We start from the raw sequence: 15,552 nt of genomic DNA on the forward strand, positions 1-15,552 counted from the left end.
TAATAGAGGACATCTGTAAGGCAATGTTCACACATTCAGCTTTTTGGTCAGTATTTTACCTCAGTATTTGTAAGCCAGGAGTGGGTGAAAAATGCAGAAGTGGTGACGTGTTGCTATTATACTTTTCCTGATTGTTCCACTCTTTATTTTGGCTTACAAATAATGATGTAAAATAATGACCAAATACTGAACGTGAGTACATGGCCTAAAAAGGGAAATGCACTTTGTTACACATTGTAATACTTTATACTATGTAAGAACATCATTTAAAATCAGTGAAAATATTCAAGTCTGATTTTGGATATAAAATTATATGGATAATTAGGACACATAAATAAAAACATTCACATACTGTTATTTAAAAATAATAATTTATTTTATTAAAGAAAACAACTTAATATAGTCACTTCTCTGGCCCACAGCTGTCTGTCCTGGTAGAATGACCCAAAACATTTACTAAATATTATTAGGATATGTATTGTTTGTTACTATAAGGAATGGTGAATCACTTTTTTTCCTGATAAATTATACTATGCCAAACAATAAAAACTGATTCCAAGTAAATCGTTTGCCACTCTACTGTATTTTTCAGTTTCAAGTGCTTTACAATAAATTAACGATTTGTACAAGCATTGGACATTTCTCCTTTTCTGTACATTCAAGACACACATAGAAATCACGAGGGGTGTCTATTTATTTAGTTGTCCCTGTATACAAAAGAAAAGTCTGTACTGGATTTAAGGCAACTCAAATAAACATTTTAGTGCTTCACTATAAAAGCGCTAAAGGAACATGTTCAAGAAAGATGAGAGGATTATGCTAAATATACTTTATATTCAAGCCAATTTAATAAAAAATGCAAATGTTAGACATGAATAGTTTTTATTGCAATAAAATATGAAATAGTTTATAGACATGTTTAATTATTGTTTATAATAAGGTGAAATAAATTAGAAATTAGAAACCCTGATAGAACCAACTAAGAATCAACATCATATTGTTCTAACAAACTATATATTCTTTTAAATAAACTTTTTTTGTCCAGAAAATGGGACAAAGGTGTGTTTGATTGTAATGAATATTGTCTACAAATCTGATATAGCTATTTATGATTAATTTTAAATGATTCCACACAAGTTCCATATATGAACCCATTTAAGAATGTATTCAAAATGTCAAACTGTACTTAATATCTCAATGAATCTAAAAGTGAGCTGAGTGAGATCCTCAAGAGTGTATGTGGATGATCCCCTGTGCCAGCCTCGTTCAAAGTAATACACCCCAAATGTCCAGCATTAGATTAGGCAATTGACATTTGGAGTTGGCCTTTGATACAATCATATGCCACTATGATACAATGGGTTGATTCACAAATGATCAGACCCTGGGTGTGAAATAATAATAGCAATATTTACAGTGCTACTAAAATTGTCTGTTTACTTGTTCTTTATAGGAAAAGGTGGGCCAGCAGATTAATTCTCTCTGGTGGACCCATGTAAGATACACTAATAAGTCACTTTACAACAATGCTTTCACCTCAGTGCATTATCATATTGTAGATAAAATGCAAAGCTTCTATGACAATCTAAATATACAGCAAGAGCTTGTGTGAGGAAACCAATAAAGAAGACCTTTGCACAACTTTAACACGCTACACAAATTCGTATTCTTCAAAATACACTCAAGTGACTTGGATATTAAATTTGTTAGAATTCTTATTCAGAAAAAAATGGCCTTACTAGGGCAACATGAGATTATGAAAAAAGATTTATGCCTGTCGCACTGGTCTTTCATTTATACATATTATGAGGAATAAGTATCTCTTCTATTTTGTTTTTCTCATAGAGCTTTTTTATTTGGACAATTATTATTTGTTAGAAAAGTCCCTAGAAAATAGACTTATCACAATGCCTTTTGGGACCCCTTGTCATCATCTCTAATTTAAGGGAAAACAGCAAGAAGTATTTTCTTAAGCACCAGCATAGAATCACATGTATTAATCATCACCCAGTGCCAGTTGAAACCAATGAATTTTCCTTGTAATGTAGGAAAGGACAGGTCCTCTCCAAAGAGACACTCTATGACACCACTATTTACATGGCTAAAAAACAAGGATTCTGAACAGAAGAGCGACCAAGGTGTCAAGGTGCAACAGTGACATGGGGGCATTCTCTATATCAAGAGAAAATACGTTTTAATGTTAATCGCAGATGTGGATTTACTTTAAGAGTAGTGAGATTATGGACTCTTTACCACAACATGTTGATTCAATAAAAGAAGCTCAAATATTGTCTGCATGCCTTTATTGAAAGATAAAATATTACAGGTGATAAGTTATGGATCCAGGGAACTAATCTGATTGCCATATGTGGAGTTGGGAAGGAAATTTTCCTCTAATACAGGGAAATTAGCATCTGCCTCATGGGGATTTTGCCTTCTTCTGGATCAACATGTTAGGATATAGGTTGAACTCATTGAACTTATGTCTACCGTCTTCCTTAAAATGTGTGAAGCTATGAAACAGGGAAGGAGCTTTCATCAACTTGTGATAACATGAGTTTTCAAATTTGGATAACCCTGATAGATAAAAAGTTCTAGATAAATATAAACATTTTGATTACTTTAATATTAGAAAGTTAAATTACAATTTTCTAACAGGTAAATTCATGATTTTTCCAAGCCAGGTACTTTTACTATATTTGTTGTACAGCTTGGCTTTCAATGACTACACCAACATATTTTACAAATGATTCATTATACTGTAAAAGATACACAAACTGTAAAAGACATGAATTTCTACTGTGAGATCCCCCTAGTTGTTGGTATTGTGCAGGTGGGGAAGCAGTTTTCACAGAACTGATTATCCCTGACTCCTCTGTGCTTATTGTATTTGTTAAACTGTTCAGAAGACAAATAATAGATAAATTAACCAACGTATTTCATTTTGGCATGAACTGTGACTAGCGACGGTGAGTCCATGAAGGTTTTGGTAGTATATGTGACAAATATTTTACAGTTTGTAATATCGGTTGAAACCACATTTATCTTTAAATTGCAACTGCTTTATGAAAACACTACATATTTTTATTTTTTCCTAAACACTGGGAAAAATTACCTTTCAAAAAAATACCTTACAATGGAGCTAAAGATTTGTATTACCTTGTACCCATGTTAATGCGTATTTACAGATAGAGTTATTTTATTCAATTAAATGTAATGCGATTTTACCATCTTTTTTAGGGGTCATTTGTGGTAGTATACCTGAAGTAGAAGATCACAATAGAAAACACCATATAACCCTCCTTAGATTGAGAAGTTACAGTTCAGATTTAGCCAACAACTAAATGTTTCAATCACACAGACATAATTAAGAAATTCAATTGGAAAATAGTCTGGAATTAATAATTCAATATGGAATTCTGTAAGTCTGAAAAGTCACATCAGAACAATCTGAAACTACCAACAATAAGTGTGTACAATACAGTGATAGCCTTCATTGAAATGAATTGAGCACGAGAAGCTTGTCATTTTAAGAGGCATATGTCTTAGTAATCACTGTGGTTGATCATATGCAGTTCAACACAAGTCTATTCCATTGTTCGCTTGCAGTGCATGTTTCATGCTTTTTTTTGTTGTTCATCTAGTGAGTGCCCCTTGCTTAGCAAGAAAGTCTGTGCATCCCATTGTTTGGGCCACAATGAAAACATATTAAAAAAAGTATTCTTTTTGACTTTCGTTGATTGTATATTGCATACTGATGTCGGCTTTCAATGCGGCTGCTGCTTCTACATTGTCCTCATGTTCGGATTCTTTGGTTTCATTTTTTTTATAAGCATTCTTCTGGAGATAAATTCTTATTGCAATGCCAGCAATGCATAACAGGATGAATACTGCAACAGATATCACACCTATGGAAATGGTAATAGAGATAAATGAAAAAGAAAATGTAATATTTAAACTGTGATGCTGTAGTTATACGTACTAGTAAATACACAGTAGGGTTCTCAATTTACATACATTAGTTTCTTACATCTGCTTTATAGAAAGCATATTTTAATTTAATCTAAACTAATTTGGAATAATCATTGGCAGATAGTAATAGCAAGACATCAAAAACCTGCTGTTTTTTAATTATAGTGAATAAACAATAAATTAAATATGACAAATTACTTAAGAGTATAAATTCTTGGAAACATTTTTTTCCTTTAAAGGACATGTGCCTGTTAATAATTTACTTCCTGGTCACATCTCACTAATAAAGTACATTTAGAATAGCTCCCAACATAGATTCTAAACAAAGTAAGGAAGTATGACTCTCCTAAGATTATTGGGTGCTCAGATAAGGTCCAACTTCGTATACATAGGAAAAAGAATTTGGCACTCCCAAGTTGAAATATAACAAATTCTTTAATTATATGTTCCACTGTGTTAAACATAAATGTGACATTTCGGTCAACATGACTTTTTTTCAAACATTCACATTTAGAGTATGACCACTTGTATGACTCTGGAGAGTACGCTGGGTATATCGGCGTCGCTGTGAGAAAGGTGCATTCCTTAAGCGACACTTATCGCCGTACACGCATTGTACAGGTGGAGCCATACAGGTGGTCATACTCTAAAGGTGTATGTTTGAAAAAGGTAATTTTGATCCAAACATCACAATTATGTACACCATAGTGGAACATATACTGAAAGAATTTGCTATATTTCGACTTGAGAATGCCGGACTCTTTCTCCTATAGATTCTAAACAGTTGGTGGAGCTTTGAGCATTAAGTCACTTCACACTGAAAGGAACAGTATTTTAAGTAATAGGAGGTGGGAACCTATGATCATTGGGGGAACAATGAATTGGTAATAGGATAATACATTTCTAAAGAAGAGAGAACATGAAGATGGAATTCTGTGTCACCTCTTCAAAACTATGGTGGCATTTCTGTGCTCCTTTCAAGACAATGTTGCAAGTGATTGGCCTTCATCACATCTTACCTATCAGCTCCAGTGAAGCTACTGTGACTGTATTTACTGTATTAAATACATGTGGTGTGTAAGTGGCTCTGATTGATGGACTTTTGACATTGATAAAAGCCATTGGCTTAATGCATACATTAGTGATGAGCGAACATATTTGGGTTGAATTATATTCGAATATTACAAAAATTCACATTCGCCAAAATATTTTTCTTTTGTAATTCACTTCCATGCAGATTCATCAAAATGGCAGCTTGGAGTTTGTACTCGCAATGTCACAGCACGTGTCAAGACATCATGACCTTATGCATGCTTGTGCAGAAACGTCCCAGGCCTCATCAGAGCAGAAATTCTAGGCCCAGTGTGAAGAGCCCCATGGATTCAGTATTCAGAGGCGGTAATAAAAAGATGTGTCAAGGACAGGAAGAGGGACAGTGAAAAGCAGGTGATAGCAGATAGGTGAGCAGCAAGGCGATTATAATTATTTTTTATTTTCTAAATCTTATGGAGAAGGATATCATGGTCAGAAGAAAAGAAGGGACAAGGCAAAGAGGAAGACCAGCAACCCGATGGCTTGATACAGTCAAGTTAACAGCTGGGAAGACTCTGGTGGACCTATCTAGGCTTGAACAAGATCAATCTTCCTACAGAGCATTAATCCATCAAGTCACCATGGCTCAAGATCAAGCTGAAGGCTAATAATAATAATAATAATAATAATAATGCTAATAATAATATGTTTCAGGGATTTGAGAGACCCCAGAGCATGATAATGACATACAATCTGCTGAGAATAACTTTCCTGCAAATTGAATTTCCCAGGAAAATCTGCTCAATTTAGAAAATTAGAATTTTTGCAGGCTGGCTCATCTCCTGTATAGATCCAGAGATCCATGATAAATAGAGACCATGAACATTATGTGAACAGAGCGTAACGTGTCCTTTGCCAGTCCTCTACAAGTGAATACTATAAGCAGTGATGCAATATGATAGCATATTCCTAATAGTTCAATATTATTGAGCTACAGTATACACCATTTTCTTCTCAAAGCTTTCATGCGAGCCAAGCATAGATACACTGTAGATCAATAGAATTCTATCAATTATGTTGTTTTGCACATTCGTAAAATTGCTATGTGAATGAGACCTCATTATCAAAGTTATCAGTGATGGAACTTACAAGCTAGAAGTTTGATGCCTATGTGCTAAAACAATACTTAATGTGTTCTACCTTGACAAAAAGACTAATAATCAATTATATCAATGTCCCTATCTAAACATTTAAACTATCTTTGATATATAATATTTATGTTTGTTTGTATACTAATGTGTGTGAACTTTAATGGAAAGTGTGATGTGGATCCACAAAACTTCCTTATGATAAATCTCAAGAAAATCAGAGAGGAAATATCATTACTTAGGACAAAAAAGTAATGTAATTGTTTTAGCACTGATGCCTAACATAAAGATAAGCTGGTTTCTACTTTCAACAAAGTGTTATTTTTTCCTTTTTCTTTTGAACAGGATTATAGAAGACATACATTTTCTAAAAATAAATACAATTAGAGTGAAAATCCATTCATATTGACTTCAGAACAAAAAGTCAAATCATATGGATTTTTGGCCATTAGGCTATTTAAAGGGTACTCCAATAGGCATGTCCATTGATCACACAGTAATAGTCAGGAGGCTAAGTGCATCACAGATGTGTAAAATAAGTGGTTCCCGGAATTTGTTTCAAGAGAAACCATGCAAAACTATGATTGACAAATCTTTAGGTGACAAGACTAATAAGAATACTAAGCCCCATTATAATATTATTGGTGAAAAACAGAAGTGGGACCTATATTCTATACAATGGCAAGGATCTCAGTTCCCCCACACACTCTAATCTGCAAGTATGTTTTGAAAGAAAAGCATTAGAATATTCCAAAACATATTAATATCTGACATCAGTGTCAGACTAGGGTGCCAAGAGCCCACTGGTAATATTGACTCTGGGGGGCCCACTGTTACGCTATTACTTGACCCTCATTCACATATTTAGCTATGCTTCTATACACAGTAAAATGGATAGCTTGCTAAAGAAAGGATGAGTTGTTGCTTTTGTCTGCACATAGTGAATGAAGTATTTAGTGCCAATTACTGCTCACAAAAGGTTTGGGGGCCTACCGGAAGATTCACCAGTTCACCTGTGTGCCAGTCCAAGCCTGTCTGACATGATGTATTTTTTATTCATTCTCACAAGTTCACAGGTCAGCACAAAAATAGAATAGAGCATTATAACAACTAAACAGTAGTTAAAGAGGTTATTTATGAATAGAAAAAAACATTTAAAAAATAATAAATACATTACCAAAGACCTCTATTTAGGAAATCCTATTCACTTTGGCTAGGGAAGCATTAAATATTAAAATGTCTGCCATCTTTTTGCACTGTTTGAAAGATTTCAATATTAATAGGTCAGGTGCCATTGAGTATGTGCATTTAGAAACTCTGCCCCCTTCATGTTAAGGAAGTTATGTTCACAGCGAATATTCTGATGTAATACTGGGTATTGAGGTAAGAAAAGGCTGCTTAGACCGACATCTGTCCTGTCTTTCTAAATGTTGTGGTGCTGTTGTGACGTTAGCTTGACATGACATAGTATAGGTTATCTCTAGGTCATTTTCAATCAATTAAACAGCAGTACAAAAACAGATTTATTGCAATGCTTCTTTATAAAAAAAAAATCACATTATTTTTAATTTAATAGTGCTAATAAAAGTTCATCATCACTTTTTTCTCTGTATATAACTGTATACTGTATATTGACACTTGAATCCAATGACTCCTTTTTCACATTTTTTTTATAAACTTAGAAGTTTGAAGCATTATATATTTTAAACATTTATATTTTACCTCCAATAAGTGCAAAACCACTTTTCAATGCATCATTTAATTGTTCTCCATTATCTAGTGTTCCAGAATGATCTGCAATAAGTGCATAGGATAAACAGATAAATATAATTATTTTGACATATATTCCTTATTAAATTATAATTTAAATGAAACTTGAGCTTTGATCATACTAGAATAAAACATTAAGACAAATATAAATACCGGCTCAAGCCCAGACATAGTGTAAGTGTGATGACAATTAGTGGAGTTTTAAAATAAGGCATACAGCATTTAAATAACATGAGCAAATGAAGAATTCACACTTTCTATTATTAAACCTGCTAAAATGTTACCACTGAGTGTCGTTTTAATAAAGAAGTGACAAAGACTTGTCTTTGATCATAAACATAAATAACGTATACGAAAAAGAGAGCACCTCTCAATAAAGTTAAGCAAATGAGAAGGTGTAGATCAAGCAAACACAAAGGTGCAGCGGCACTATTCAGGCACTAAGATATGTGAAGTCATAATATTTTTATTTTTTAAGTTGTAATACTGCTGTAATAATTATATTTAAATATTTGAGGTTCCTTGCACACATGTACTCAACAGGGCTAACCTTTTTCTAAGACTATAAAATGAACTCTAGATAGGCAAGAAACAACTGTATTCTATACTAGTTAAAAACAGCCAGTGACGGATGGTATCAGTGTATCAGCAAGATGGAAAAAGTTACCACCCTGAAATACACAATGCAAAAAAAGACAACAAAGCCTGACTTTTTTTTATACCTTAGTGCAGTGTTCTCCAACTCTAGTCCTCAAGAGCCACCAACAGATCATGTTTTCAGGATTTCCTTAATATTGCCCAGGTTATGGAATTATCACCTGTGCAATACTAAGGAAATCCTGAAAACATGATCTGTTGGTGGCTCTTAAGGACTGGTGTTCTTGAACACTGCCTTAGTGCATACAATGTGTTTAAAAAATTGGTGTTTGCATGAATATGATAAACTCCCATAAAGCACAGATTTTTTATGTACATCCAATAGTTTAAAACAGAAACTGTCAGTCAATTCATGCTGTCCAAACCATGAGCAAAATGAATCAGAGCCTGGCTACACAATTGCAGTCAGGTATGTTTTTCTCTAAAATGCTCCGGCGCTTCAGAGAAAGCATAGCGTAAAGATGCAGCCAAGGACCATAGACAGAGATGAGACTAGTCCACTGCTGCCCTAGGCTGTCTTCTCACAGCTCCAGAGATAGATGCTGGGAAAGTAAGTTATTTCATACTATCCATATTAGTATGGATAAAAATGTAGGTTTATTGTCTACGCGTTTTAGTGTCCACCGACTCCTTCCTCAGGACAACCATACATAACAATGGGGTAATGAACAAACATGGTATAAATACAAGTGGGAAAAAAAAATTCAAAAAAGCCATAAAAAAACAGAGGGAGGGGTGTGTGCATTCACATGCCTATTACCGTCACATGTTTAGAACAGACCATCTGAAGATATGCAAATTGCAAATATTTTCTGCTAGGTAGGGAAAATGAACATATGTTGAAATCTGCCAAAACCCAAATAATTAAATAAATAAAATATGTTAGTGACATACTACTTTGGATGCGAAAGGGTAGTGAAAAGGGGGAAAAAAAAAAGGGAGTGGATTGCTATCTGTAGAGAAATAGATTGGTACAATTAACAATTGTGCTAGTGTGTTGATACAGGTTCACAGGTTCACAAAGATCTTCTGAATCCTCCTGACCGTCCGATCATCTCAGGCATCGGGTCTTTAACAAGTAATTTGTCTGCTTATATAGACAAAATCATGAAACCACATGTATGTAATCTATCTAGTTACATTAGAGACTCTACGGAATTAATTAGCTTACTACATGATCTGGAATGGAAAAACATGTGTTTATTTAACAATGGACGTATCAGCCTTGTACTCCGACATTGAACATGACATTTGTCTTCTTTGTTTTGAAAAATTTGTATGGAGTGTTCCGAGACTTCCAACAACCCAAAAACAATTCAATATGCAGGGATTATCATTTATTTTAAAGAACAATTATTTTAGTTTTCTTGGAAAATGTTATAAAAAAAAAACGGGGGACCGCGATGGGATCGAGGTTAGCGCCTACGTATGCAAATCTTTTTATGGGTCTATTTGAACAAGTGTTTATATATCTTAATTCTTTAGCTAAAAATATTGTGATTTACAAACGATTTATTGATGACCTGTTCTTTATTTGGGATAATACATCCTGCAACATGGGAGAATTCATTGAGGGGCTTAATAAGAACAATTGGGGCATCTCTTTCTCTTCCAACTTTAATACTGATACTACTGACTTCCTAGACATCACCATTTTTCATATAGATCAGCGCATTCACATCAAGACTTTTTTTAAGAAAGTAGACTCCAACAGCTACATACATTATAAAAGTAGTCACTATCAGAAATGGTTAAGAAAAATACCTATTAACCAATTTAAAAGAATTGTACCTCTGATTCTGATTTCCTATCCCAGGCAAATATTTTACAAAATAGGTTTGTGGAACAAGAATACCCAGGGAAGCTAATAAAAAAACGCATTTAATGCTACAAAAATCATTAGTCAGGACCATTTGTTGCACAAGGCATCTGCACCCCCTGAGAACAAGCATGAATTTAATCTCATTACCACCTTTAGTTCAGCAAGTAATGAAATACGCAATATCCTAAAAGACCACTGGCACATAATGCTTGAGGACCCAATTCTTGGTCCATATCTGCCAAGAAATCCTGGTATTACATTCCGGAGAGAACCAACCATCAGGAATATTATATCACCTAGTCGAATACGCACAAAGTCAAGTAACATTGGGAAACAATTATGTCTGAGGGAACCTTTTCATGGTGTTTTCAAATGCAATACAGCTAGATACCTCTGCTGTAGGTCTATTATGCACAAAACCTCCTCCTTCTTGTCCACAAGTACTAATGAAATGTTCCCGATAAAAAGCTCTTTAACATGTCAATCTAGCTTTGTTATCTATCTAATACAATGTTCCTGTGATAAACAGTATGTAGGGAGAACAATCCAGCTCCTACACAACAGATTAAACAAACATAGGTCCAACATTATTAACCCCTTAACGACCGTGGGTCTTTCTGTTTTTGTGTTTTTATTTTTTGCTCCCCTTCTTCCCAGAGCCAGAACTTTTATAATTTTTATTTAATATGGCCATATGAGGGCTTATTTTTTGTGGGACGAGTTGTGCTTTTAAATGCCATTACTGGTTTTACCATATTGTGTGCTGGAAAACGGGAAAAAAATTCCAAGTGCGGTGAAATTGCAAAAAAAATGCAATTCCACAGCTGTTTTTTGGGTCCTTTTTTTTACCACGTTCACTGATTGCTAAAACTGACCTGCTATCATTATTCTCCTGGTCATTACGAGTTCATAGACACCAAACATGTATAGGTTCTTTTTTATTAAGTGGTGAAAAAAATCCAAAGTTTACTAAAAAAAAAAAATGATTCAATTTTCCGAGACCCATAGCGTCTCCATTTTTTGGGATCTGGGGCCGGGTGAGGGCTTATCTTTTGCGCGCCGGGCTGTAGTTTTTATTGATATCATTTTGGGGTAGATACGATGTTTTGATTGCCCATTATTGCATTTTATTGCAATGTTGCAGTGACCAGAAAAACGTAATTCTGGAGTTTAGAATTTTTTTCTCGTTACGCCGTTTACCGATCAGATTAGTTATTCTTTTATATTGATAGATCAGGCGATTCTGAATGCGGCAATATCAAATATGTGTATGTGGTTTTTTTTTTTAATTATTTTATTTTGAATGGGGCGAAAGGGGGGTGATTTAAACTTTTATATTTTTCTTATTTTTTTAATATTTTTAAAAATATTTTTTTTACACTTTCTGCATGCTTCAATAGTCTCCATAGGAGACTAGAAGCAGCAGTTGCCTGATTGCTTCTACTGCATACAGGCGATGAGCAGATCGCCTGTATGCAGGAGAAATGCTCCTGTGCTATGAGCGCCGACCACTAGGTGGCGCTCATAGCAATTGAGACATGACAACCACAGGCGTCTGCTGCAGACCCTGGGTTGGTGATGGGGTCACCGATGGGCGGGGCTTAGGACGCGCTTCCCGGAAGCGCACGTTACATGCTGCTGTCAGAGAATGACAGCGGCATTTAACTGGTTAACAGCCGCGGGTGGATCATGATTTCACCTGCGGCTGTTGCGGGCACATGTCAGCTGTAAGAATCAGCTGACATGTGCCCGATTCAGTGCGGGCTCAGCGCCGGAGCCCCCGCTGAACTGGCCTTTCCGACCTGGTGCGTACTATTACTGACCAGGTCGGAAAGGGGTTAGAGGGTTTATACAACACGGTCTATCCAGACATTATGCAATATCTCATAATAAAAACTTTAGAACCCTTAAAATCACTCCTATTGAGCATATACCGAGTGACACAGTAAATTGTATCCAACAACTTAATAGGAAAGAAATCTACTGGATTTATCGATTAAACACCTTGAAGCCCTTTGGATTAAATGAGGTTACAGATATATTCAACTAGACACCATCTATATATCCCTTACACAGGTTTCAAGCATAATTCTATATAAATCTGTATAGCTGATTAATTATATATATGTACATTATCAAACCCCTCTGTCTACCCTTTGGTTCACTTTTCAAATTTGTCCAGAGAGATCCACCTAATTTTGGGTTATATTCACCTATAATGTAATATATTAATTTTGTGCCCTTTTTTATGTCCAGTTCCTCCCCATTTCTCCCCTTTTCATATCTTTCCATATAGATTTATAATATACCATGAACTATCCACAAAACCCCCCCCCAAAAAAACCTGCTGTCGAGGCAGCTTCCATGCTATTGAACTCCATTCACCTCACTTTCTGAGCCCAGACTGAGGGGATTCCAAGCCCTGATGCAATCTCGGCTCGTTCTGTTTGATTCGCTGCCTCCTGTTCCACAAGCAGTGAGGTCTGAACCTAGAATTCACTTCACTCAAACAAGTGTGTTTTTTTTTAATTAAAGGACAATATAAATAAAATTAACATTATTTATACATTAAACAGTCACAAAAAATACACACCAGTACTTGAGAAATGATTTATTCTATTTCACTAGAACTCATGATTCTGTCCATGATCCTGGTTTATTGCCTTTTCATTTCTGTTCAGGCTGCTATGTGTGAACATGGTAGATCCCCACACTATTGAACTCATTTGACCTCACTCTTTGAACGTAGCAGTGAAGGTAACTCCACCTCAGAGTGTCCTCCTGTTGCAGCGATCGGCTCATTCTCTTGAATCTTCATTTTCTGTACCTGCTCCTCAGACAGTGAAGGGTGAGCTCACTATGATTTTAACTCAAAGAAGTGTTTTTAGTGAATTTTATTAAAATTGAAATAAATAAAATGAACATGGATATAAATATTTATATTTTTATAAAACCATTAAAGCATATATTAGAAGATGAGGAGCGACTCATGCAATAATTTTAAATTATTCTATTTATTTACAGATATAATTCTAGTTACCAGGTCATTTGAACCTGTATAAACCCACTAGCACAATTGTTAATTGTACCAATCTACTGTATTGCTCTACAGGTAGCAATCCACTCCCTTTTTTTTTCCCCCTTTCCACTACCAGTTCGCATCCCAAGTAGTATGTCACGTCGATACTAACATATTTTATTTATTTAATTAATTGGGTTTTGGCAGATTTCAACATATTTTCCCTGCCTAGTAGAAAATAATTGCAATTTCCATATCTTCAGATGGTCTATTCTAAACATGTGATGGTAATAGGCATGTGATTGCACACACCCCTCCCTCTGTTCTTTCATGGCTTTTTTGAATTTTTTTTTACTTGTATTTATACCATGTATGTTGATTACCCCGTTGTTATGTATGTTTGTCTTGAGGAAGGAGTCGGTGGACTCTGAAACGCGTAGACAATAAACCTACATTTTTATCCATACTAATGGTTTGTCGTGACTCCAGAGAGCGCAGAAACAACTTCCATTCCCAGCATCTATCTATCTAGCATTTGTGTCCCACACAACCCTACTAGGTGAGCAGTTTTTAATACTTTTATGTAACATTTATTAATTGGATAAGACCCTATTGCGCTCTTGCATTTTTCCATTTCTCACAGCTCCAGGTATTGATGTATAGACATGGAAGAGACCTAGCATTCAATTAGAACAGTGCGAGAAGAAGACATCTGAGGGTGGCATCTGGATTGTCTCTACCCTAGTCCACGGCCAGGTCTTTCAAACTATGATTTCTCTGCCTGGAGGTTTCAGAGAAAAACATACCTGACAATCACACAGCCAGACTCTAAATTATGCTGCCCGTGATTTAGGCAGCATGAATCGATAAACAGGTTCCCTTTAAAAATCAATAAGCAAGCGTGAAAGTGTAAAAGAGAAACAATATGGTAGATTTATGAATTATCTAAAAGAAACCTTTCATTGTATCAATAACAACACAGCTTTTTTTATTCATATCGCTCCTGAAATATGACAGCTGCTGTGTGATTGGTTTAGAGATGATCAAATCTCCTACCCTACCCTGGCACTGTCCAAATCTACAAAGCTAGACAGTGAGGTACAAGCAATAGAAAATGTCAGATTATTGTGCATGTTATACAGGCCAGTGTAAAAAACTGGAACATTTCATATTTTATTAAATTATTTGTCCATGGAGAGTCACATTAAAAACTTAAATCATGCCTTGTATAAATCATACAGTAATTTAATGATACATTCCTTTAAAGTTGGAATTCTGAGAAGGGGTTTATAGAGTAATAGAAGGAACAAGTGTCTTTGCCTACATTTTTATTTTTAATTTCTAAATAAATGATTTTTGAATAAAATTACCTGCAAACGAGTGGGTTGTTTCACCAGATCCTGCATCTTCTCCATTGATTGATCCACAACTAGATTCTATAATTCGCCCCTTTATTATTATTTGAGAAGTACGATTATTTTTGAAAGCTGTCTTTAGTGGTACGATGTTATTGAAACGCACAGCAGATAGACACCCAATAAATCCATTAGCACCGGCCTTCATAGTCTCTAGGTCAACATCAATGTCCTCAGCTATAAAAATAAACACATAAGTTATAATAGCATGACTATTTAATGACAGATTTCTGTCCTACATCAACAAAGCAGATCTTTTACAGATGAATTCGAAAGTGACTGATAAGCAATTAATAATTGTGTACTTTAAAAAAATATGACCATAAAATATTCTATCCATAAATTGTAAATGGGTTCTGAAATGAGTGGTCTGGTACCTAAAATATATTTTCTAACTATGTATCCTTACACGCTAACCACTTTTGTAATTGCAGCCCTTGTGTCCTGTGCAATCACGTTTGAAACTTCTCTCAAATGAAACGTCACAGGAACTATAGTAAAAAAAAGGTATTTTTTTGAAATAACATTGCTTAATTCAATTTCTAAAGTTAATAGAGTCCCACAAAAATCCAAAAGCTCATTAAATATTCCCAATACTTATTATTTGTTTTGCATGAATACTAGGCTATATGTTAGTTAATATACTTCATAAATGTTAAATAACTTAGTTATTAAACAAATTATAACATTATGTTGCACTATTGTTTTTGGATTATA

At 34.8% G+C, this 15,552-nt stretch overlaps 1 protein-coding gene across 1 annotated transcript in view; it reads right to left on the reverse strand.

The window, feature by feature from the left end:
* Window positions 1–2,948: 2,948 nt before the first annotated feature.
* The window catches only part of CNTNAP4 (contactin associated protein family member 4), a 636,367-nt gene continuing 623,763 nt past the window's right edge, over window positions 2,949–15,552 (reverse strand). The window contains exons 22-24 of the mRNA XM_073670996.1: window positions 14,791–15,012; window positions 7,875–7,946; window positions 2,949–3,908 (exon numbers count right to left, since the gene is read on the reverse strand). Coding sequence (XP_073527097.1) covers window positions 3,709–3,908; window positions 7,875–7,946; window positions 14,791–15,012 — 494 coding nt within the window. The 3' untranslated portion in view covers window positions 2,949–3,708. The remainder of the gene's footprint in view (window positions 3,909–7,874; window positions 7,947–14,790; window positions 15,013–15,552) is intronic.

Source organism: Phyllobates terribilis, unplaced genomic scaffold (assembly GCF_046119375.1).
Source record: "Phyllobates terribilis strain yellow unplaced genomic scaffold, ASM4611937v1 Scaffold_1__5_contigs__length_1240528914, whole genome shotgun sequence".
Classification (NCBI taxonomy): Eukaryota; Metazoa; Chordata; class Amphibia; order Anura; family Dendrobatidae; genus Phyllobates; species Phyllobates terribilis.